Source organism: Nomascus leucogenys, chromosome 19, assembly GCF_006542625.1.
Source record: "Nomascus leucogenys isolate Asia chromosome 19, Asia_NLE_v1, whole genome shotgun sequence".
NCBI classification, from domain to species: domain Eukaryota; kingdom Metazoa; phylum Chordata; class Mammalia; order Primates; family Hylobatidae; genus Nomascus; species Nomascus leucogenys.
The window spans coordinates 62,647,826-62,672,109 of record NC_044399.1 but is presented as its reverse complement, the minus strand read 5'-3'; the positions used below and the strand labels follow the sequence as shown (position 1 = coordinate 62,672,109).

At 47.5% G+C, this 24,284-nt stretch overlaps 1 protein-coding gene across 2 annotated transcripts; it reads left to right on the top strand.

Annotated features, from left to right (window-relative positions):
• The first annotated feature begins 106 nt into the window (after nucleotides 1-106).
• On the top strand, nucleotides 107-23,816 carry TRIM16 (tripartite motif containing 16). 2 transcript variants are annotated; one of them, XM_030800735.1, is made up of 6 exons: nucleotides 107-1,148; nucleotides 10,283-10,378; nucleotides 15,528-15,761; nucleotides 19,113-19,278; nucleotides 20,067-20,162; nucleotides 22,582-23,816. In XM_030800735.1, the coding sequence occupies exons 1-6, from the start codon at nucleotides 630-632 to the stop codon at nucleotides 23,163-23,165; spliced, it is 1,695 nt and encodes a 564-aa protein (XP_030656595.1). In that variant the 5' UTR covers nucleotides 107-629; the 3' UTR covers nucleotides 23,166-23,816. The 2 variants fall into 2 exon arrangements, with proteins under 2 accessions (XP_030656595.1, XP_030656596.1); XM_030800736.1 differs by lacking the exon at nucleotides 15,528-15,761.
• The last annotated feature ends 468 nt before the right edge of the window (nucleotides 23,817-24,284 follow it).

Here is a 24,284-nt window from a genome sequence, read left to right as displayed (position 1 = left end):
AACTTGGAGGGCGGAGGTTGCAGTGAGCCGAGATAACGGTACTGCACTCCAGTCTGGGCGACAGAGTGAGACTCTGTCTCAAAAAAAAAAAAAAAAAAAAGGAACATCCGTCCTATTCCTAGCTGCCTCATGTCCAGTTCTATGAGATGGGAGTAGATGAATGGCTGTCCTGGTGTTGAAGTCCTTACATTTTACATCTCTTTAAAAATGAAAACAAAAAAATGTAGCTTGTCAGACCACAGAAAGCCACACAGGCTTATAACAGAGCTCAGGAATCTTCTGTCCTTTCCAGAGCAGGCACAGAGACACGTGGTCTTCAGCAGAGCCTATGGGGTACAGATGATTCACATAAGAATAGAAGTTTCAGGGCTGGACCTGGGGAGGCAGCCTGAGCCTGAGCCGGCTGTCCTGGGCCTGAGTACTCGAGCTGCCTTGTCGTCATCGCATCTGGCTGCCATCCAGCGCCAGCACACAGTAATGAGTGGCTGAGCTTCCTCTGGGAGGAAGGAAACAGTTAAAATCTTGCAGCAGCTGCAATCATCTAGGCGTGGTTCTCTTGTCGGACTTGGGCTGCACAGATCCTGGGCCAAGGGACAGAAGAAAGAGAGCCTAGGAGCAGAGCCTCCCAGATGGCTGAGTTGGATCTGATGGCCCCAAGGCCACTGCCCAGGGCCACTGCTCAGCCCCCAGCCCCTCTCAGCCCAGACTCTGGGTCACCCAGCCCAGATTCTGGGTCGGCCAGCCCAGTGGAAGAAGAGGATGTGGGCTCCTCCGAGAAGCTTGGAGGGGTGACAGAGGAACAGGACAGCGACTCTGCAGAGCAGGGGAATCCTGCTGGTGAGGGGAAAGAGGTCTTATGTGACTTCTGCCTTGATGACACCAGAAGAGTGAAGGCGGTGAAGTCCTGTCTAACCTGCATGGTGAATTACTGTGAAGAGCACTTGCAGCCGCATCAGGTGAACATCAAACTGCAAAGCCACCTGCTGACCGAGCCAGTGAAGGACCACAACTGGCGATACTGCCCTGCCCACCACAGCCCACTGTCTGCTTTCTGCTGCCCTGATCAGCAGTGCATCTGCCAGGACTGTTGCCAGGAGCACAGTGGCCACACCATAGTCTCCCTGGATGCAGCCCGCAGGGACAAGGAGGTAAGTGCTTGAGGTCCATTCATCCATTTGGGAAAGGGCGGTGGGGGATGGTGTGCCCGGCTGGCTGCAGCTGCTGGGTCCACTGACGCCACTACTATGCTCTGAGCATACCTGAAAAAGACTAGCCTCGGTGTCTGCCTGCTGGGTCAGTGTAAATATACATTGCACTTGGTTTTGGAAACTGTGTGGAGTAGGTTGCTCCATCCCCATCTCTGTCCCGCTGTCTCTGTGCGATCTCTGTCTGTGTCTGTCTCTCCTCCTTCTTGCTAGTTTCCTGCTGTGCCTTATACAGCTTTTGGTGATGTGTGTTTGGGTGGAAGGTGCAGAAGTTGTGGGGGCTTAGGGCGGTGATATGTCCCTCTGGCTGGATCTGCGTGGCACATCCATTGTCAATTCATGAAATAAAACCTTGGCAGAAATTCAAGAGAAAAGAACAACTCTTTCTCCTAGTTTCTCCTTTTCTCTTTACCCCAAACAAGAGACCAGTAGAATGGGCCCCTCTGGAGATAACAGGAAATCTAAGAGCTTGAAAAGTGCTAAGATAGCAGAGAATTTGAAACTTAGGTCCAGGTATAATGTCACAGGTGGCTTAGGGATAATAAAAGTTCCTCACCAGATGGAGGTATCAGGAGAGACTAAGAAACATCATGCTCATAGCCTGTCGTTTTATTTGCATCAGATAAGGAAACTGTTTCTAGAACAACTCGTTTTTCTTTGCCCTAAAGCTAGATCCCGGAGAAGTTCCTGGAAATTGGTTTGGCATTTCATATGCTTTTTTTCTTCTACTTTGACTTTCAGCGAACACTTTTAGTTTTCAGTCGGGAAGTGTAGTTGACGTTTGCCCCACATTTCCTACATTCATCATCAAGGAAGTTCCCTGCTGACACTGCGTGCAGATGGCAGACCTATGGCCATTTCTTGGCAAATGTTCCCTGGCATCAAAGGAAAGCGGTTTCTAGGAAAGGGGGTCTACTTGCCAGGGCCCCTCCTTTCTGCCAATCCCTAGACATAGATTTTAGCTGGTGCTAGTGGGATTGTTCTGGAAACTTCTGTATTCCAGATGCCAATGAGTCACTGTTTCCGGCCCGGGAAGCCACTTGCCAAACTGTTTCCAGTGTTTCCAGGGTAGGGAGTGTCCCATCAGGAGGACAGGTAGATCAAGAAATAGATCAAAGGAAAAAGCTCCTATAGTTGAGGAAAATAGCCTTCATTGAGTATTGCCATGTGCTAAATGCTTTTTGTGGATTTTCTCACCCAATCTTCAAATAACTATGAAGTTATCTCATATCCTCATTATCTCCATCACACTTGTCCAAGCTCATAGTCGACTAAGTCACGGAGTGAGGAATGGAAGCCTCTGGAAAGCCATCCTACTGGAGGGACATGAAGAAAGGACACAAAAATCACAATATTATCTATCCTCTTTTTTTGCACCAAAACCTGCCACACATATACAAGAATTTTATTATTTTTAACTGGAAAAGTGACACATGAAGATGTTAAAAAATAATCTCGACCAGCCGGGCGCAGTGACTCACGCCTGTAATCCCAGCACTTTGGGAGGCCAAGGTGGGCAGATCTTGAGGGCAGGAGATCGAGACCATCCTGGCTAACACGGTGAAACTCCGTCTCAACTAAAAATACAAAAAATTAGCTGGGCGTGGTGGCGGGTGACTGTAGTCCCAGCTGCTAGGGAGGCTGAGGTAGGAGAATCACTTGAACCCGGGAGGCGGAGGTTGCAGTGAGCCGAGATCGTGCCACTGCACTCCAGCCTGGTGACAGAGCGAGACTCCGTCTCAAATAATAATAATAATCTCCACCAAACAGTGCAATCGATTTTACTGGGAAAGGAGGGTCTCCAGTCCATCCCAGATCACCAAACCTCCCTTTTCTTCTCGAAGGCTAATACTGTCTATAGTTTCTTGTTTCCTTGCAGAAATGTTCTATGCCTGTACCAACAGATATACAATACAAATTTTAAATATAGGGCACCTAATGTATTACAGACGTGGGATAATTGCAATTCCAAGCAGGAGGAGTCGTGTAGAGCACGCACAGAACTCTGAATTCAGACATCCTAGGAGAGAAGTGTATTAGGTAAAATGAGGACAACTGAGGAATGGGCTTGAGGGCAGTTTGGGGCTGAAAAGCAACATGGCTTTAGGTACAGTGCTAAAACCCCATTCCCCAGACCCCTCTGCTTTCTGGTCTGCTTAAAAGAGCTCTTGTCCTTCCTGTGTCCTTGTCCTGTGTCCTTGTTTTCCGCTCAGAGAGCAAGTTTACTCTGTAAGTGTAGCCACACTCTAGGTGGCTTGTCCAAATCTTAGAAGTCAAAAGGTTTCTTGCAAGGCGCCCAGGAGACCAGCCTAGAAGACACAGTACCTTGACGAGGCTAAAGCCTCCACCGGGATGATTTTGAAAGTCATCAGACATAACTAAGGCTCCGGAAGCCCAGTAGTCCCTTCAGCTAGCCCAGGCCTGCTAGAGTTACTTGCTGAAGGTCACTTTGGGTCATGTTGAAGGGCTAATTACTTGGGCAGGCATGCTGTGTATAGGAAACTGCAAACAGCAGGGTCAGCCATGAAGACACAAAGTGGCTGAGATCCTGCTTAGGATCCACAGAATGACTAATTTCTCAGTTAACCAAGTGAACCCTTTCTGAAGCTCCTATGGTTTCTAGCCATATCGGTGGGCAGACACTGTGTGCTTTGAGAGGTGGGTGTTCTTTCATTATCTTTTCTCTCCTGCTGAGCTTCCAGAGCCCAGCTTTTTTTCATGTGGACCTCAGCACTTCCCTTTGCCCCAGCCCAGCATCCCCAGGGCCCTTGGTTTTTTTTGTTTTTTTTTTTAAGATGGAGTCTCGCTCTGTCACCCAGGCTGGAGTGCAGTGGCACGATCTCGGCTCACTGCAAGCTCTGCCTCCCAGGTTCACGCCATTCTCTTGCCTCAGCCTCCCGCCATTCTCTTGCCTCAGCCTCCCGAGTAGCTGGGACTACAGGTGCCCACCACCACGCCCGGCTAATTTTTTTGTATATTTAGTAGAGACGGGGTTTCACCGTGTTAGCCAGGATGGTCTCGATCTCCTGACCTCGTGATCCACCTGCCTTGGCCTCCCAAAGTGCTGGGATTACAGGCGTGAGCCACTGCGGCCGGCCCCCTTTGGTTTTAAGAGCAGCCGATCTTGTTGCCTGCTAGCTGCTAAGTCTTCTCACCTTCTCTGAATCTCAGGCTTGCTATGTAGAAGTGAGACCGCGCGCGCACACGCGTGCGTGCGTGTGTGTGTGTGTGTGTATGTATGAAATCTGGACTCCTTCTATGACTGCCTTTCCTGTTTGTTCTGACCCATGAAGCAGGTATGGTTCTTTCGTGTTCCTCAAGCATATCAAATGTTACTGAGTGCTTCCTATCGCTAAGTGCTGGGCTGCACTGTCTCGCCTCCAGGAGCTTGGACTCTAATCAGGAAGCCAAGGCACATACCCTAACTCCACAGAGTGCCAAGAGGCTGGCACGGTGCAATTACTGCACCTTTGGAGCCAACCCTGGGAGCGAGGCCAGGGCAGGTTCCTAAGGCAGGAAGACCTGAGCTGAGCCTTGTCCTAGATCTTTGGAGAGCATTAATGCCAGGCCACGACACTGAACCTCAGCATCAGTCCCAGAAAGTTCAGGACTGGATGCTGACTGCAGACACAGTCTCCATGGTGAGCAAGAGCCAAGTATCTAGAGCCAAAAGTATCCACGCTCATCTGGGGAGCGGTTAACTGGTATCACTCACAGCCTGTTTGCTGGCAGCCAAAAGGTGGATGATAGGTGTATGTGGCCACTTGGGAAAGGAATTACTTGGGCCGGGTGCGGTGGCTCACGCCTGTAATCCCAGCACTTTGGCAGGCCGAGGCGGGTGGATCACCTGAGGTCAGGAGTTTGAGACCAGCCTGACCCATGATGAAACCTTGTCTCTACTAAAAAAAAATACAAAAATTTGCCAGGCACGGTGGCAGGCACCTGTAATCCCAACTACTCAGGAGGCTGAGGCAGGAGAATCGCTTGAACCTGGGAGGCAGAGGTTGCAGGGAGCCGAGATTGCACCATTGTGCTCCAGCCTGGGTGACAGAGCAAGACTCCATCTCAAAAAAAAAAAAAAAAAAAAAAAAAAAAGAATTTCTTTCAGCCATTTTGAGGAATACCCAGGACTCAGTATTATATAACTTGTTTTTCTTATTCTCCCAGGCTGTAAGTATTTTGAGAGGGGGGAGTGTGTGTCTTATGTGACTGAGCTGGCCATATGTACTATGGTGAATTCTGAGCAGCTGACCGAGGTATGCAGTCAGCGTCCAGGTGGACTCTAGTGCTTCCTTCTCTAGAAAGGCTAACCCTGCGTGCTTGGAATACAAAGGAACTGGCACAATCTGGGATTTTCTTCTCTCTTCCCACTCTCCCTGTTCTTCCTATTTTTCATCTCTAATGTGCCCAGGGGTGTTAGAGAAAACACCACACTTTGAGATGAATTAGGAGTCCTTTATTAGCCGGTGACCGAGAGACGGCTAACCCTCAAAATTCTCTCGGCCCCGAGGAAGGGGCTTGATTAACTTTTATATCTTGGTTTAGGCGGGGTGGGGGTCTAGTTAGAACAATTTTACAGAAGTTAAGTAGTCAAAAAGTTAAAAGGATAAATGGTTACAGGAACGTAAACCGTTCCAGGTGCAGGGGCCTTAAGACTATTACAAGGTGATAGACACGGGGCTTTGGGCGTTATCAATCAGATGAATTCTTGGGGACTGCGGATATAGCTTGCCACAGTATCTTATCAGTTAATTGCATTCTTGGATGTGCTGGGAGTCAGCTTGCACAAGTTAAGTCCTTGAGGAAGGGGCTGCCAGTGAAAGAGCCAAGATGGAGTCTGTCTGGTTCTCTCAGCTAAGGGAGAAACAAGGCTAGGTGAATAAGGGAAAAACAAGGTTGGGCATTACACTGACATGACCTGGCTGCCACTCTTTGTGTGCCACCCTTGCCCTGTAGCAGAAGGAACCCTTCTGTTAGCATATTTATGTAGTCTTGCACCAGATGAGAAGCTAAATGGCTTGAATGACTTGACAAAGCCCATATGGCCAGCAAGTGGCAGGTCCCAAAATATTTCAGACTCCAAATAGTGTGCCTTTGACACATTAGTCATTGTCTTGCTGAAGCAGGCAGAGCTCTGTGTGCCCTGCCTTCCAGAACTTTCTGTGCTCATGGGCACCACAGTCCCGCTTCTGGGCAGGGCCCACTCTGACCTGAGACGTGTGTGCGGCTGACCTCTTGGGAAACCCTGAAGCCAGAGTCTGAGGCACCCCATCATTTTCAAGGAACAGGAATAACTGGAGAAACAAGTCTTTCAAAGTGGCTCCACCTTTTGAGGTAACTGGGAGTGCCTTTTCTTGGGGTGACTCACTCAGGAAGGTCCCCGATTATGTACTTAGGAAGTCCTTTTCTCTCCTTTTATGGTAGTCTGCAAATAGCAGAGAAGCCCCTCACTCTGGTTGCTCCCTGGGTGCTTCCCTATGGCTCCGCTGCTGCCGACTGCTTCAACACATTCTTCTGTCCCTACTGTTTAGATGCCGTGTTGTAGGAGCCTGTTGCTAGGGTGTGTTCTGCTGTGTCTTCCACCACATTTAAACAAGCAGCTCATGTTCCTTTTCTCTCCCCTGGAATGGGTCACTGTGTAAGCCTTTTTCATAGGTCAAGATTCCAGGATTGCCCCTAAATAGGCCAGATCCACCCCCACTCCCCACTCCCAGGCATCACGTCTCAGGTATCAAGGATGAGAGGTCACTGGGGCCCCCTCAGCTCCACTCTCAGTGACCTGGAGCCTGAGCAAACATTTCCTGCCTTCTGCGGTGTCCTGGAGAGGCGAGCCCTCTGCCTGCAGCTGCTTCCCTCCCCGGGGAGCCTGGAATTCTTCCAGTCTTCAGTGGAGAATGGAGAGACAGTTTATGCCCTCTGAATTCTATTAGGGCACAATGACTCGCAGCTTTAAATGCAAACAGAAGCTATTAAAAGCAGTGAAAGCTATTCTTTTTTTTTTTTTTCCCTATATCACCCTTGTGGAAGTAGGGAAGTGACAGGGTCTTGAAGTTTGCAAAGGCTTAAGTGCGCCTTGGCACACCTCTTGGCAGAAGGTGTTTAGTGCATCCCAGGAGGCAAGATTGAAGCTGGGGCCAACGCAGGCAAACCCGAGGTTCTTGGGCAGGCACTTGCCTGGGCTGGGAGGGCTGGCTCTGCCTTCGAATACAGAACATGAATGGAAAGCAGCCATGGTAGCAGGAGTAATGATGATGATGATGACGATGCTGGCACCCACTGACATTTATGGAGCTCATTAATAATGTCCCTGGTACTATACAAAGTTCTTATTGACATGTGTTATCTCATTAGTCCATTCTTTCCTAATCCTGTGAAGCAAACACTTTACTGATCCCCATCTCACAGGTGAATAAATGGAAGTTTAGAGATATTAAGTTGTGAAATAAGAAACAGGCCAGGCACAGTGACTTACGCCTGTAATCCCAGCACTCTGGGAGGCCGAGGTGGACGGATCACAAGGTCAGGAGTTTGAGACCAGTCTGGCCAACATAGTGAAACCCTGTCTCTACTAAAAATACAAAAATTAGCCGGGTGTGGCGGTGTGCACCTGTAATCCCAGCTACTCAGGAGGCTGAGGCAGGAGAATCGTGTGAACTCGGGAGGTGGAGGTTGTAGTGAGCCAAGATTGCACCATTGCACTCCAGCCTGGGCGACAGTGTGGGGCGACAGTGTGAGACTCCGTCTCAAAAAACAAACAACAACAACAACAAAAACTTAGGTTTGATCTCTGCCCCCATTTCCTGGCACCCGACAGCTCTCAGAACCCCCAGACTCTCTGAAGTGATAAGTGTCTGAATGCCAGTGAGATGACTGGGTGGCTGAGGGGGCTTCCAAGAGCCTCAGGATGGGGGCTAGTTGCCAGGGGAGCCAACCCTATGATTAAAGGGTTTGACTTTCAGCCCCATCTCCCCGATCTCCTCCAGGGAGGGAAGTGAGGCTGAAGGTTGAGAGGATCACCAATGGCCAATGATGTAATCAATCATGCCTACACGATGAAGCCTCCATATAAACCCAAAAGGCGTCAGGCGTGGTGGTTCACACCTATAATCCCAGCACTTTGGGAGGCCAAGGTGGCAGGCAGATCATTTGAGGTCAGGAGTTTGAGACCAGCCTGACCAACATGGTGAAACCCCATCTCTACTAAAAATAGAAAAAAATTAGCCAGGTGTGGTCGCACATGCCTGTAGTTCCACCTCCTCGGGAGGCTGAAGCAGGAGAATTGCTTGAACCCAGGAGACAGAGGTTGCAGTGAGTCGAGATCACGCCACTGCACTCTAGCCTGGGCAACAGTGCGAGACTCCATCTCTAAATAAATAAATAAATAAATAAATAAACCCAAATGGCTGGGCTTCCAGGAGCTTCTGGATTGCTGAAGGGGTGGAAGTCCCTGGAGGGTGTGCACCCTGCACCTGGAGAGGGCATGGAGGTGTCACTTCTCTCCCACATCCATTGCCCCATGCATCTCTTCCATCTCCAAGTAGGGAGTGTCAGAATTGAGTTACATCTTAGGACACCCAGCTGATGTTGGCGAATGGCTTCATGTGGAAAAAAACCCATGTTTCAGTTAGAAAAGTGTTCTGTGTTGTGTGACTACAAGACAAAGAAAGTTTGTTTTTCCTATTCATAAGTAAATTTGCCCAAAGTCTCAACTGCTAAGAAAAAAAAATGTGGACTTCCCACCTGGCCATCTGGCTCCAACCCTACCCTCCCTGTGAGGCTCTTGTGGGGTCAGCCTAGGCTCAACTCCATTGATGAACTTGGAAACATGATTTTATCACTTGTACATTTGAAATAATAATCATGTTTACCTATGTTGACAAAAGGAGTCAAACTCTGTAACATATTTGAAGATACTCATCCTGAGCCAAATATGAGTGACCAATGGTCTGTGACACAGCTCTCAGGAGACCCTGAGAACATGTGCCCAAGGTGGTTTGGTACAGCCTAGTATACATTTTAGGGAGACATGAGACATCAATCAAATACATGTAAGATGTAATTTGGTTTGGTCTGGAAAGGTGGGACAACTGGAAGCCAGGGCTTCCAGGTCATAGGTAGATTCAAAGATTTTCTGATTGGCAGTTGGTTGAAAGAGTCAAGTTATTGTCTAAAGACTTAGGAATGTCTGGGTTAAGATAAGAAGTTGTGGGCCGGGCGTGGTGGCTCACGCTTGTAATCCCAGCACTTTGGGAGGCCGAGGCGGGCAGATCATGAGGTCAGGAGATCGAGACCATCCTGGCTAACACAGTGAAACCCCGTCTCTACTAAAAAATAAAAAAATTAGCCGGGCGTGGTGGCGGGCGCCTGTAGTCCCAGCTACTTGGGAGGCTGAGGCAGGAGAATGGCGTGAACCCCAGGGGGTGGAGCCTGCAGTGAGCCGAGATCGCGCCATTGCACTCCAGCCTAGGCGACAGCGAGACTCTGTCTCAAAAAAAAAAAAAAAAAAAAAGATAAGAGGTTGTGGAAACCAAGGTTTTATCATGTGGGTAAAGCCTCCAGGGAGGAGGTTTTGGAGAGAACAGATTGTAAATGTTTCTTATCAGACTGAAAGAGTCTGCTGTATCAGTGATTCCAGAAGGGAGGAGGTTATAATGAGCCATGTCTGACCTCCCTTCCCATCATGGCCCGAACTAGTTTTTCAGGTTAACTTTGGAATGCCCTCTGCTGAGAGGAGGGATCCATTCAGATTGTTGGGGGGCTTAGGATTTTATTTCTGATTTACAGCCAGTGTGGGTATGGCAAGGATGGTGTGGGGTAATCCACAAAATGCTTGAAATGATGAGCAGCACGGCATATGTGCTCACTGTATTTTCACTGACTCATGCTGACTGCAGCCCCAGGAGGGCACGGGCTCACCGCCGACCCTTCGTGCCTCCCAGCTGGTTTCTGAGATCAGCCACAGAGGTTAAACTTCTTTCCAGGGAAGAAGGGCGGGGATGTCAGGGCTGGAGAGTGCCCGTGTCCTTCTGTGTGCGTTGGGCTCCTTCCTCCTTAATTCTCTGCTTTCCACTTTTTAGGCTGAACTCCAGTGCACCCAGTTAGACTTGGAGCGGAAACTCAAGTTGAATGAAAATGCCATCTCCAGGCTCCAAGCCAACCAAAAGTCTGTTCTGGTAAGACCAGCCTGGGTCAGCCAGGCCTGTGAGGGTGTGGGACATGGTACTGCATGCCTAGCCTCCATTCCTGTAGGTTCCTTGGGATTTCTCCACAAATGATAATTGTAGGTATAGTTGACTACACCATGGGGTAGCCTCACCTTGATGTCAGGATTTGTTACGAAATTAGTTTAAGTTTAACCTGGCAAGTGATTTGCTTTTTAATAATATAAATTAGAACCAAGACTAATCCTGTAATAACAACATTCTTATTTCTACATTTGCTTATGCTGTCTTGACAGGGTGTATGTGTGTGTGGGGCTGGGTGTTTAGTCAGAGGTCCAGAAACTATATATAATCTTGGCTTCTTGCATTATATGAGGGTGTTCTGCATGTGAGTCTCACCAGTCCTATGACCTGGCAGCTAGAAAAAAGGAGTTGAGAACTCAGGATTGGTAATGGTATTTGAGAAGGCCATGGTGTGCCAGGCTAAGTAGGCAGTAAGTGGTCTCCAAGTGGACTCTGAGGAGTTCTACAAATGCCTCTCATCAGTGGCAAGCCAATAACCACCACTCAGAAGAGAATGCAAGACAGGCCGGGCACAGTGGCTCACACCTGTAATCCCAACACTTTGAGAGGCCGAGGCGGGCGGATCACTTGAGGTCAGGAGTTCGAGACCAGTCTGGCCAACATGGTGAAACCCCGACACTACTAAAAAATACAAAAATTAGCCAGGCATGGTGGTGCACGCCTGTAGTCCCAGTTACTCAGGAGGCTGAAGCAGGAGAATTGCTTGAACCCAGGAGGCAGAGGCTGCAGTGAGCCAAGTTTGCACCACTGTACTCCAGCCTGGGTAACAGAGTGAGACTGTGTTTCAAAAAAAAGAGAGAATGCTAAACACCTACCCTATGGAAGTGAATCAGCATTATCATCTTTATATCCTGAGAATGAATGATTCCATCCATCATCCATCCATCCATTCATCTACCCCTAATGCAAGTATTCATTTCAACTTAATTTTCACCTCCTGGGTGTTTACAACCAACTAGCTACTGAAGGATGAAACACCTCTTTCTTACCCACAATATCTTATTAAAGGAAGAAAGAGAATTATCCCTTTAAAGCCTTATAAACCCTCAGAGAGAATGGATTTCCAGGCTCAAGATAACCTGTAGAACCACATGGAGGGTCTTGTGTTTCCCAGCTGTTTAATTTTCAGACACTTTGATCCCTCCTCAGTTTTCATAAGTACGTGATGACCAGGGAGGTAGTTATTACAATAGCTACCATGCACAAGGGGCATGAAGACATGGAGAGATGACAAGACTTGTCTAGGGCCATCTAGATTGATGGAACGGGAGAACCTAGAGTTGTTGCTCCCTTGACCTAAGAATGACTCAGTATATTGATAGGCGTGTACACCACCCTCAACTCTTTAAACCATTACCTGCTGGCTCCTTGAATGTGTTGAGGCCTCTCCTCTCTGTACTATTTCTGCTTGTCATCATTTTCGCAGTAAGTAATGCCCTTTGCACATTACATTTACATTCAAGCAAGAAGTGTTTCTCAATGGGAGGGTTTAGGAATGAGGGCCAGGCCACAGCAGAAGTCAATCTCAATCCAATATCATCTGAAGCGCCTCCCTTCCACCATCCTTCCTCAGGATGGCCTCAGTTGGGGCCGGGGGTGAGGATTTGGATCCTGAGTTTGTCTTTAGTCTCAGGCCTCTTAGCCTCGTAGTATCGTGCTTCTGTGAGGAACCTACGGGTCATAATTTTAGACAGGATTCTGCTCCTTTCCCACAACACCCTCATGCTGGTTCCCATGCTGTGTCCTGCTCCTGCTTTCTGGAGGTGATCGGGAGCGGGCAGTGCAGGCAGGGAGCACTCTGTGGCCTCTGTGACTCCTAGAGCCTGGATACCTGGAGCCTGAGTGGACATGAAGGGTGAGTAAGCCAGGGAACTAGGACACGTTAGCTAATGCAGAGCCAGGATCAAACATCACCACCACCATTTGCCCCCGCTCCCAAATAGTTATAAGCAAAACTCTCCTGTCTTCTGAGGTAGATTTCTTGATCGTTACTTCTTTGCCATATGGAAATGTAATTTGACTTTTAGATTTAAATCCAGCAATGATTACTATATCAGAATTTACAGTATTTGCAATGTCAAGGAGGCAACACCTGTAAACAGTTCGTTCAGGAATTGCTGGGAGTGTTGGCCTCTTTCCCTCTTGGTCACCTGCTCAGCAGCAGCCTGTGTATTTATAGTCCATTATGGGTATAGGATGTTCCCCTAACTGGTGCCCACAGTGAACAAGGGGCTAAGCCCTGTCTCTTCTCTGGTCTTGGGAGGGCTTCTGTTTAATGGGCTGAACTTAAAGGTCCTTCCCTGCAACCCCCACACAGCCACAGCCCATGGGCTGAAAGCTCAGCTGAACTCCTCATGTGCCTCCCCAGCTCATCCTAGTGAATGTGCCAGGGCCCAGAGGGAGAGGACAGGCTGCGCCAGCTAAGTGCTATAATGCAGACACATGGATCCCCAACCCTGGGCCCTACTTCAAGGCGGTGTGGAATGGTGGTCAAAGGGATGGACTTCAGAGACAGACAGTCTTGGTTCAAACCTCGGCTGTGTGATCTTGGGCAAATCAGTCTATTTATCAGTGTCTCAGTTTCCTTATCTAAGAAATGGAGACCCTCATAGTACCTACCTTTTAGGGTTGCTAGGAGAAAAGTGCCTGGCACATAGTAAGAACTTACTACATGTTGGTTGTTTTTATGATTATTGTTACATAATTAGAAGAGTGACCAGGCTAGCAGCAGAGGGTCCTCATTCTCAGGAGAGTGGGAACAGGGAGAGAGGTGAAGTGTCAGAGGGCTGCAGAGCCTATACCTGGCAGAGCCCCATGCAGCAGGTTTGCCACTTGGGGGGCCTGGGTGGGGCCCAGGTAGCTTTCCTGGTTCTCAGGTCTTCACTCTTCACATAGTGCTCTGAGCCTCCCATCCACATTCCAGAGCCCATTCTCTGCCTGCCTCCTTCTCTACTATTGTCCCCACCTGCAGTCTTTCTGAGCAGCTGGTTCAGGTGCTGCTATTCCTCCTCCCAAGGGTGAGGGCCAGCCCTGAACAACAGGGCTCCAGAGGGAGCCATGACACCAGATAGCCTCAGATTTCCCAAATCGCCTCTCCTGCTGCCCTGGCTTCTCAACACCATCACCTGTCCAAAAGCTTTTCTTGGTATAGGCTGGAAGAATGTGGATAAAGTCTACCATCCCCGCTCTTCCTTAATCCTATTACCACAGCTTATTTGCTCCCAGCTCTGTCCAGCTACCTAACCTCAAGGAAGCCAACAGGTAATGGAAAAGTTGGCATAAAAATGAGAATGTAGGCCGGACGTAATCCCAGCACTTTGGGAGGCTGAGGACAGCAGATTGCTTGAGGCCAGGAGTTTGAGACCAGCCTGGGCAACATAGTAAGCTCCTATCTCTACAAAAAATATAAAAATTAGTTGGGCATGAAGGCATGCACCTGTGGTCTCAGCTGCTTGGGAGGCTGAGGTGGGAAGATCGTTTGAGCCTGGGATGTCAAAGCTGCAGTGAGCCAGATTGTGCCACTCCAACCTGGCAACAGAGGAGACCTTGTCTCAAAAAAAAAAAAAAAAAAAAAAGAGAGAGAGAGAGAGAGAATATAGGGAGGTTGTCTGTGTCCTCCCACCATCCCCCTCCAGTAGGGATACCCCTTGCTTTCTTTCCCCTGCTTATTCTTCCCTTTGCCACTAGATCGAAGACTGATCAGAGACCATTCTCATGGAATGAATTGCTGAGCCAGGCAGAAGACCTATCTGGTGTCATCATTTTTTCTTCCTATCTCCCTCCAAACCTCTAGGTTCCCACTCAGCCTGGGCCCAGAATCCCATCCTTTCTGAGTCCTCTCCTTACTGTGCTCCCCTTTTTGATCTGGGTCTCATTCTCCCTCCCTCTCTCCTTCTCTTCTTCCTTGCCAGGGATGGGAGGTGCCCCTGAAGCCTCTGCCCAAGGATATCTGCTGTTTGACTCACTTCGGAGCCCTGATGTTCAGAGCTGGCCCTTTACATTGGGAGGAGAAAGAGAAAACAGCACCTGGAGGGGTGCTCAGAAAGTCTCAAATGGGATAGGGCTGGAGTGCAGTGGCGCAATCTCAGCTTACTGCAAGCCCCGCCTCCCAGGTTCATGCCATTCTCCCGCCTCAGCCTCCCGAGTAGCTGGGACTACAGGCGCCTGCCACCACGCCTGGCTAATTTTTGTATTTTTAGTAGAGACAGGGTTTCACCGTGTTAGCCAGGATGGTCTCGATCTCCTGACCTCGTGATCCACCCACCTCAGCCTCCCAAAGTGCCGGGATTACAGGCGTGAGCCACCGCGCCCAGCCATCTGCACCAATTCTTAAAAATACCAGAGAAGAGGAACCCTTCAGAACTTGGAAAGATGTTGTAAACGTGATATTGATTGAAGGCATTTGTAGAGGATGCTCACCATGCAGAAGAGTCCACATGCATGTGCCCCATCATTCAAACCCTTAATGTTTCTCACATGGGTTTTCTTTTATATTTTATTTGAATGTCACATTCTGTTCTGCATATACATGCTTGTCCTGGAATTGCTTGGGTGCCATGGTCATCTGCACCCTAAACGTTTTATGGGGATTGTTTGTGGTAGCGACAGTATCATCTTAGACATGCATTTGGCTCTGATGGACTCAGTGGTCAGTTTAACTGGGCATAATGAAATGCTAAGAAAGCTAATTCATGCTGATTATACAAAATAAAAAGCCAAATTCTTTACCTCTTGAAATATAACTATCAAGTAGACTGAATACACGCATTGCTCTGGTAGGAAAATCAATTTCGGAAACTTGATTAACAATCCCAGAGTGTCAGGGTTGTGAGGGATCTCAGAGGTCATAGAGGAATTCACTCTCTCATCAAATGGATGAGGAGACCAAGTTAATACGTAAATCCTTTTTCCAGGAACCTGGAATTCACATGAGAATAAAGGATTCCTTTTACAATAGGGAACTGCTCCCTAATATATGTGTTTCTCAAGCTGACATTTCTGTATGTTGAGCTTCTATCAAGTTGGACGCCTCACTAAGAAATGTTTGGCTGCCTTCCACCCCCACCCCCACCCCCAGGTGTCGGTGTCAGAGGTCAAAGCAGTGGCTGAAATGCAGTTTGGGGAACTCCTTGCTGCTGTAAGGAAGGCCCAGGCCAATGTGATGCTCTTCTTAGAGGAGAAGGAGCAAGCTGCGCTGAGCCAGGCCAACGGTATCAAGGCCCACCTGGAGTACAGGAATGCCGAGATGGAGAAAAGCAAGCAGGAGCTGGAGAGGATGGTGGCCATCAGCAACACTGTACAGTTCCTGGAGGTATGGGGGGTTTGGGGGCAGAGGCATCCCACGGCTGCCCCACAAAGCACCCTCTCTTTGCTAGGCCCATGGCCATCTGTGAATGGAACTGTTTTTTGTTAAATGGTGTGCACAGGGAGCTGTGGGAACAGAGAGAAGCAGGTTCTTCATTCAGCAGAGTATAGGAGGGGTAGGGAGGAAGGACTGCTCAGAGCAGGGAAGCTTGAAGCTGGTCCTGGAAGATGAGTCAGGTTCAATGTGCAGTGTGTTCCACGTAGAGGGGACAACATATGCAAAGGCAGAGAGGTTTGAGGAAGCACAGCTGACTTGGCGAGCCAAGGTGCTTTAACAAGGGTGGAGCCTGGGGTACTGGGTGCAGAGTGATGAGGCTAGCACGGCCAGGCAGGTGTCTGGCTGGGAAGGGCTTCAGATGGGAGAATGATGAGAGTCAGTGAGTATGTTTTATAAACCGCTCCAGCAGTCCACTGCATGGAGGTTTGCTTGGTAGGGATGAGACTGGAGCCTGCTGCTTTTCAGAGAGGGCTGTGGCTGGAGTAACTGAGGAAGGCTCAGAAGAGCGAATGCTTTTCATTACAATGTATCATTAGACGTTAAAGGTAAGCTGTTGGAACCAGGAAATGCTTTTCATTACAATGTATCATCAGACATTAAACCATAAGCCATTGGAGCCAGATCTGAAGAACATGTAACCTTTCGGGGAAGGAACACTAGGTTGGGGGTAAACTGCAACATCCTGAATCTGTCACAAAACACCTCTGTAACAGCTCTTAACATCCCTGAGTCTCAAATTTCTCATTTATCAACAAGCCTGCCCACTGGAGTAAATATTTCAGAAGGCTCCATCCAAGGTCTGATATTCTGAAATACAATTTTTTTCTTGCTTGCATTTTTGAAAAAATTATCTGCTAGTTACAAAAAACAAATGTTTATTGTGAAAAACTTGGAAAACACAAAAAAAAGAAAAAAATCCATAATCCTCACACAAATACAACATAGTTAACTTTCGAATGAGTAAAAGAGAAGCAGAGAAAGACAGAAACACCAACAAAGCGTCTCTCTTTCTGTCAGTTTCTTTGCTTTTCAATATCAAAACACAAAGAAAATATGAATAACCATTTAATAACCATTTGGCTTCCCACCTCACAAGTTTCCCTTAAGATCTACCCAAAGAGTATATAAATTATTTCTCTTTTCTCCTTTTGTAACTTTTATTTATTTATTTTTGTGTGTGTGTGTTGTTTTTTGAGATGGAGTCTTGCTCTGTCACCCAGGCTGGAGTGCAGTGGCATGATCTCGGCTCGGCTCACTGCAACCTCCGCCTCCCGGATTCAAGCAATTCTCTGCCTCAGCCTCCCGAGTAGCTGGGATTACAGGCGCCTGCCACCACGCCTGGCTAACTTTTTTTTTTTTTTTTAGACGTAGTTTCACTCTTGTTGCCCAGGCTGGAGTGCAATGGCACGATCTCTGCTCACTGCAACTTCCGCCTCCCGGGTTCAAGCAATTCTCCTGCCTCAGCCTCCTGAGTAGCTGGGATTACAAGCATGGGCCACCATGCCCGGCTAATTTTTTTGTATTTTTAGTAGAGACGGGGTTTCTCCATGTTGGTCAGGCTGGTCTTGAACTCCCAACCTTAGGTGATCCACCCGCCTCGGCCTCCCAAAGTGTTGAGATTACAGGCGTGAGCCACCACGCCCGGCCAATTTTTTTTTTTTTTTTTTGAGACGGAGTCTCACTCTTTTCACCCAGGCTGGAGTGCAGTGGCGCTATCTCAGCTCACTGCAAGCTCTGCCTCCTGGGTTCACGCCATTCTCCTGCCCCAGCCTCCCGAGTAGCTGGGACTACAGGCGCCCACCACTGCGCCCAGCTAATATTTTGTATTTTTAGTAGAGACGGGGTTTCACATGTTAGCCAGGATGGTCTCGATCTCCTGGCCTCGTGATCTGCCCACCTCGGCCTCCCAAAGTGCTGGGATTACAGGCGTGAGTCACCGCGCCCAGCCAATTTTTTTTTATTTATAGTAGAGACGGGGTTTCACCATCTTGGCCAGGCTGGTCTCGAACTCCTGACCTCGTGATCCACCCACCTCGGCCCCCCAAAGTGCTGGGATTGCAGGTGTGAGCCACTGCACCTAGCCTGTAACTTTATTTTTAACATAAAAGACTTTAATACATATAAAATAAATTCTAGTGTATGATAACTTATTTATTGGCCGGGCACGGTGGCTCATGCCTCTAATCCCAGCACTTTGGGAGGCCATGGCCGGCAGATCATGAGGTCAGGAGTTTGAGACCAGCCTGACCAACATGGTGGAACCCTGTCTCTACTAAAAATAAAAAAAATTAGCCAGGCATGGTGGCGCACGCCTGTAGTCCCAGCCACTCGGGAGGCTGAGGCAGGAGAATCGCTTGAACCCGCAGGCAAGAGGTTGCAGTGAGCTGAGATCGCGCCATTGTACTCCAGCCTGGGTGACAAAGCAAGACTATGTCTCAAAAAAAAAAAAGATATTTATTTATTTTGGCAAAAGATAACATTTCCCCCCAAATTGTTGTTTAGGCATTCAAAACAACATTTATTGAATAACTTATCCTTTCTCCCACTGATTTAAAATGCTACTTTTGTCATGTACAGTATATAGCATTAAAATGTTGAATTACCCTTTTCTCTATCAATTCTCTGGTTTTGATTTCCATGGCTCTATCTAATCATTTTCATACAGCTGTTTTCATTGCTATGTTTTCTGCTATACCTGGTCTGCTCTTTAATGCTTCAGTTGCAGCTGAAGTTTGATACTGTGTTATATCTGAAAGCATCTTTCCTGATCACACGTTGTTTTGAAACTTACATGAAACTATGTGATTATCTGTGTGAAAACACTTTCCAAATACAAAGCAAGGTACAAGAATTACAGAAATTTATGCATTGGATGAAATTGACAAAGAAGAGGCAGCACTCCTGCCTGAGAGCTCCTCCATTTTCTACCATGGCTTGTGTTTAAATTGTCAAAAAACAAGTACTGATGGAATGAACAAAGCAAGAATGTTCTTTATTTTTTGGTCCCCAGTCTGGACTGTGTATTGGGGCTGTTCTTGGCCATCTAGTACATCTTGATTTTTAAAAGCCCACTTTCTCACTTGATTTTTTAAAATCCCACTTATTCTGAGGGTTTAGCAGCTAGAAAATTGCTTTCTATTTTGTTAGACCCTGAGCTTGACACTTTACATGTACCTTCTTTGTGAAGGACACATTACCGTCAGCCCATTTTACAGATGCAAAAAGTGGCTTAATGAGGAGAGAAGCCCGAGTTTAGAAATACAGAAACCACAGCAAGTTCTGCTGTTTCTTTTTCTGCAGGAGTACTGCAAGTTTAAGAATACTGAAGACATCACCTTCCCTAGTGTTTACATAGGGCTGAAGGATAAACTCTCGGGCATCCGCAAAGTTATCACGGACTCCACTGTACACTTAATCCAGTTGCTGGAGAACTATAAGGAAAAGCTCCAGAAGTTTGCCAAGGAAGGTGAGACGCATTCTGGGCCATGGACTATAGTGGGTGTGTCTCTAGCAGTAGATGATAGGAAGGTGACGGAGAGTCAGGGAAGGGAGGATGAAATCAGGGGAATGTCTCATTTTCTTTTTTTTGTGTGTGAGACAGAGTCTTGCTCTGTCACCCAGGCTGGAGCGCAATGGCGCAATCTTGGTTCACTGCAACCTCTGCCTCCCGGGTTCAAGAGATTATTCTGCCTCAGCCTCCCTAGTAGCGGGATTACAGGCACCTGCCTAATTTTTGTATTTTTAGTAGAGATGGGGTTTCACCATGTTGGTCAGGCTGGTCTCGAACTCCTGACCTCAAATGATCTGCCCACCTCGGCCTCCCAAAGTGCTGGGATTACAGGTGTGAGCCACCGCGCCCAGCCAAATGTCTCATTTTCAAAGCCATTCTTCAGACAGGGTGTGTTACTAATGGACTCTCATCTTAATGATTTTCTTTTACAATTGAGACCCAGAAAAGGACAATTAGTCATGCTTATATTATGCCATCGGCTGGCATTTCTGTGACTAGCTTCCCAGGTTGCTGATGCCTATACTTTTAAGTGAAATCCAAGATAGTCTGGATCACTTTTTCAGTGGTTTATGCCTTGCCTATGAAAGAAATGTAGTCTATTGAGCATATTTCTGTGAAACATTACTAGGCTTCAGCCCCTTCTTTCTCCAGGAAGCCCAGGGAAGGGTGGCTGGGAAGTCCTGATTTGCAGATTCTCCTGACCACCTGGACAGGTGTGCATTCACAGCTCTCTGATTTTCTAGAGGAGTATGACATCAGAACTCAAGTGTCTGCCGTTGTTCAGCGCAAATATTGGACTTCCAAACCTGAGCCCAGCACCAGGGAACAGTTCCTCCAATGTAAGTTATGAACGGCACCCCCTTCTCCAGTTGTTGATATCAGTGCAGTGCTTTGCTAAGTCAGAACTGCCATCTCTCACCTAGGTTTCAGGTTCTTGCAACTTCATGTCTATCCCTAAATGATATACTTCTTAAAATTTAATTTAAACAATTTTTTTAACTTTTCATTTTGAAATAATATGAAACTTACAAAAATATTACAGAAATAGGAAAAAGAATTCCCATATATCTTTCACTCAGTTTCTCCTAATGTTGACACGTTACATAACTGTAATACATTGATCAAAACCAGGGAATAACATCGCTACAATGCTATCAACTAATCTACAGAATTTATTCAGCTTTCACCAACTCTTTCATCAATGCCCTTTTTTTCTGTCCCAAAGTCCAATCCAAGGTCGCAGATGTTTCCATGTCTTCTTAGTCCCCTTCAGTCTGGATCAGTCTTTCAATCCTTGTGTTTCGTAACCATAGCACTTTGAAGAGTCTTGGCTAGTTACCAAGTGGTTCATTTCTGTGTATGACTTGGCCAGAATTGCATAACTCATTGACCTGTCATTAAGTGGTATTGACTTGGTCCATTAGCATTTTTAAAACACTGCACAGCTGACCCTTGAACAATGTGGGGGTCGGGATACCAATCCCTCATATTGTTGAACATCCACATGTAGCTTTTGATTCCTCAAGAACTTAACTAGTAATAGCCTTCTGTTAATTGACATAAACAGTCACTTAACACATATTTTGTATGTTTACATATATATACATGTAGACATATATATATGTATGTATGTATATTTTTTGAGACAGGGTCTCACTCTGTTGCCCAGACTGGGGTGCAGTGGCTCGATCATGGCTCACTGCAGTCTTGACCTCCCACACTCAAGCAATCCTCCTCCCTCAGTCTCCTGAGTAGCTGGGACCACAGGCGCATGCCACCACATCTGGCTACTTAAAAAAAAAATTTTTTAACAATTGTAGAGATGGTGCCTTGCTGTGTTGCCCAGGCTGGTCTCAAACTGTTGGCCTCAAATGATTCTCCCATCTCAGCTTCCCAAAGTGTTGGCATAAGCCTCTGAACCCAGTGAAAACTTTTTTAATTATGGGATTTTTTTAATAGCGTTTAATATGCTAATTCATTTGGCAAGTATATACTGAGCATCTTCTCTGAGCTAGAGAAGAATCCCATGCAAAATGTGAAGCTCATAGATTAGAGGGAGGACAAGCAGGAAGCAAACACTCACATGAATATATTATTACAAATGGAGAGGGGTGCCAAGTTTAAAAAGCCATGGTGCTCTGAGAGAGAGTGATTTAGAGTCACAAAGGGCCTCTTCGAGGACATGAACTCTCAGTTGTAGCCTGAACGGATCAGCAGGAATCACCAGACTCAGAGTAGGGCATGATCACATCTCTAAGGGAACAGGCTGTACCAAAGGCTCAAAGAGGATTGAGTGCTGAGTAGGTCTGAGGTCAGCACGGTGGAAATGTAGTAATCAAGAGAGAGAGTCAGAGATACAGGAAAGGACCAGGGATGTGAGGCCTGGTAGGCCAGGGTGAGGGGTCGCTGCTTTATCATAAGAGGAAGGGGCACCATGAAAGGGTTTTAAGCTAGAACAACATGACTGGCCTCAGCCTACAGCTTGAAACAAGCAGCACACCTCTGTTGTGGAGAAGGTCTTGAAGGGGGCAAGAGAGAACAGCGAACGACCAGTCAGGAACCCATTGCACTAGTCCAAGTGAAATAAGTGGTGGCTTAGGTGGGGGGTAACGCAGGGGGCTGGAGAGAAGTGGTAGAATCCACAGGAGTTACTGCTTCCTGTGTGTGTAGTGAGGATAGGGGAAGGGGATGAGGGCAAAACAAATGTCAAAAATGACATACAGCTTGACTTGAGCAATGGGGTGCATGAGACCCTATTATTCTTTGGGAGTGGGAGGAGAATATGAGGGCATGTTTGAGAGTTCTTCATGCTCCATTTGATCCATTCATTCATTTTTAAGATGTTGGTCAAATATTTTAAAAAATCAATGAATGGATCAAATGTGGGTATAGGAGTACCTGCTTCCTCAAACACTTGCCAACACTGGGTAGAATAATGCCAGGCATTCAATACATGTTTGTTGAATGAATGAATAAATGAATGAGTAAATTAATATATTTCTTGATTCAGTTCATCAAATAATATCATCAATGTCAAGCAATTTGAGCTTCATAAGGGAAGGGTGTAGATGATTTGTGCTCTCTGTTTTCTGGTCTTCACTCACCTCTTTTCCTAGGGAAACAGCAGCCTGGGTAAATAGAGACCAGAGAAATGGATGTTTTCTCATATGTGCTTTGGAGCCCAGCTGGGTTTAAAGCGTTCTGTCTGAATCAGCTGTCAGTTCCTGAACCACTCTCCTGCCTTCTGTGTCTCCTCAGATGCGCATGACATCACGTTTGACCCAGACACGGCACACAGGTATCTCCGGCTGCAGGAGGAGAACCGCAAGGTCACCAACACCACGCCCTGGGAGCACCCCTACCCAGACCTCCCCAGCAGGTTCCTGCACTGGCGGCAGGTGCTGTCCCAGCAGAGTCTGTATCTGCACAGGTACTATTTTGAGGTGGAGATCTTCGGGTCAGGCACCTACGTTGGCCTGACCTGCAAAGGCATCGACCGGAAAGGGGAGGAGCGCAACAGTTGCATTTCCGGAAACAACTTCTCCTGGAGCCTCCAATGGAACGGGAAGGAGTTCACGGCCTGGCACAGTGACATGGAGACACTGCTCAAAGCCGGCCCTTTCCGGAGGCTCGGGGTCTATGTCGACTTCCCGGGAGGGATCCTTTCCTTCTACGGCGTAGAGTATGATGCCATGACTCTGGTTCACAAGTTTGCCTGCAAGTTTTCAGAGCCAGTCTATGCTGCCTTCTGGCTTTCCAAGAAGGAAAACGCCATCCGGATTGTAGATCTGGGAGAGGAACCTGAGAAGCCAGCACCGTCCTTGGTGGAGACTGCTCCCTAGACTCCAGGAGCCATATCCCAGACCTTTGCCAGCCACAGTGATGGGATTTGCATTTTAGGGTGATTTGGGGGCAGAAATAACTGCTGATGGTAGCTGGCTTTTGAAATCCTAAGGGGTCTCTGAATGAAAACATTCTCCAGCTGTTCTCTTTTGCTCCATATGGTGCTGTTCTCTATGTGTTTGCAGTAATTCTTTTTTTTTTTTTTTTTTTTTTGAGATAGAGGCTTGCACTGTTGCGCGGGCTGGAGTGGAGTGGCAAGATCTTGGCTCACTGCAATCTCCGCCTCCCAGGTTCAAGCGATTCTCCTGCCTCAGCCTCCCAAGTAGCTGGGATTACAGGCGCCTGCTACCACACTCAGCTAATTTTTTGTATTTTTAGTAGAGACGGGGTTTCACCATGTTGGCCAGGCAGATCTCAAACTCCTGACTTCGTGATGCGTTCGCGTCGGCCTCCCAAAGTGCTGGGATTACAGGCTTGAGCCACTGAGCCCGGCCTGTTTGTAGTAATTTTTAGGCACCGAATCTCTCTCATCTTCTAGTGCCATTCTCCTGTCCAGGTAAATGTCACACTGTGCCCAGAATGGATGACGAGGAACCTTCAGAGTGGCTGAAAAGATTGCAGAGTTATCATAATAAATTGCTAACTTGTGTGTTTCCTATGTGCCAGATACTGTTCTTGTGCTTCCTGCACATTAACTCAGTCCTCACAGAACACCCATTGGGTAGATGCTTATATCATCCTTATTTTGCAGTTGGAGAAACTGTGGTCCGGGGCAGTTAGCTAATTTGTTCAAGGTCACTCTCGTCACATGGTGAGTGAGGGGCAGAACTGGGATTCAAGTCTGGTTAGAATGACACTGGACTTTTAACCACCACATCATATTGCCTTCCTTTTTTTTTTTTCTTTTTTGAGACAGAGTCTTGCTCTGTTGCCCAGGCTGGAGTGCAGTGGCACAATCTCGGCTCACTGCAAGCTCCGCCTCCCGAGTTCAAGCCATTCTCCTGCCTCAGCCTCCTGAGTAGCTGGGACTACAGGCACCCGCCACCACGCCCGGCTAATGTTTTTGTATTTTTAGTAGAGACGGGGTTTCACCGTGTTAGCCAGGATGGTCTTGATCT

Coding starts and splice junctions, on each gene's coding strand:
- TRIM16 (XM_030800735.1), top strand. CDS start 630: ATGGCTGAGTTGGATCTGATGGCCCCAAGGCCACTGCCCAGGGCCACT. Junction 1,149..10,282: donor CAGCCCGCAGGGACAAGGAG/GTAAGTGCTTGA, acceptor TCCACTTTTTAG/GCTGAACTCCAGTGCACCCA. Junction 19,279..20,066: donor CCAGAAGTTTGCCAAGGAAG/GTGAGACGCATT, acceptor CTGATTTTCTAG/AGGAGTATGACATCAGAACT.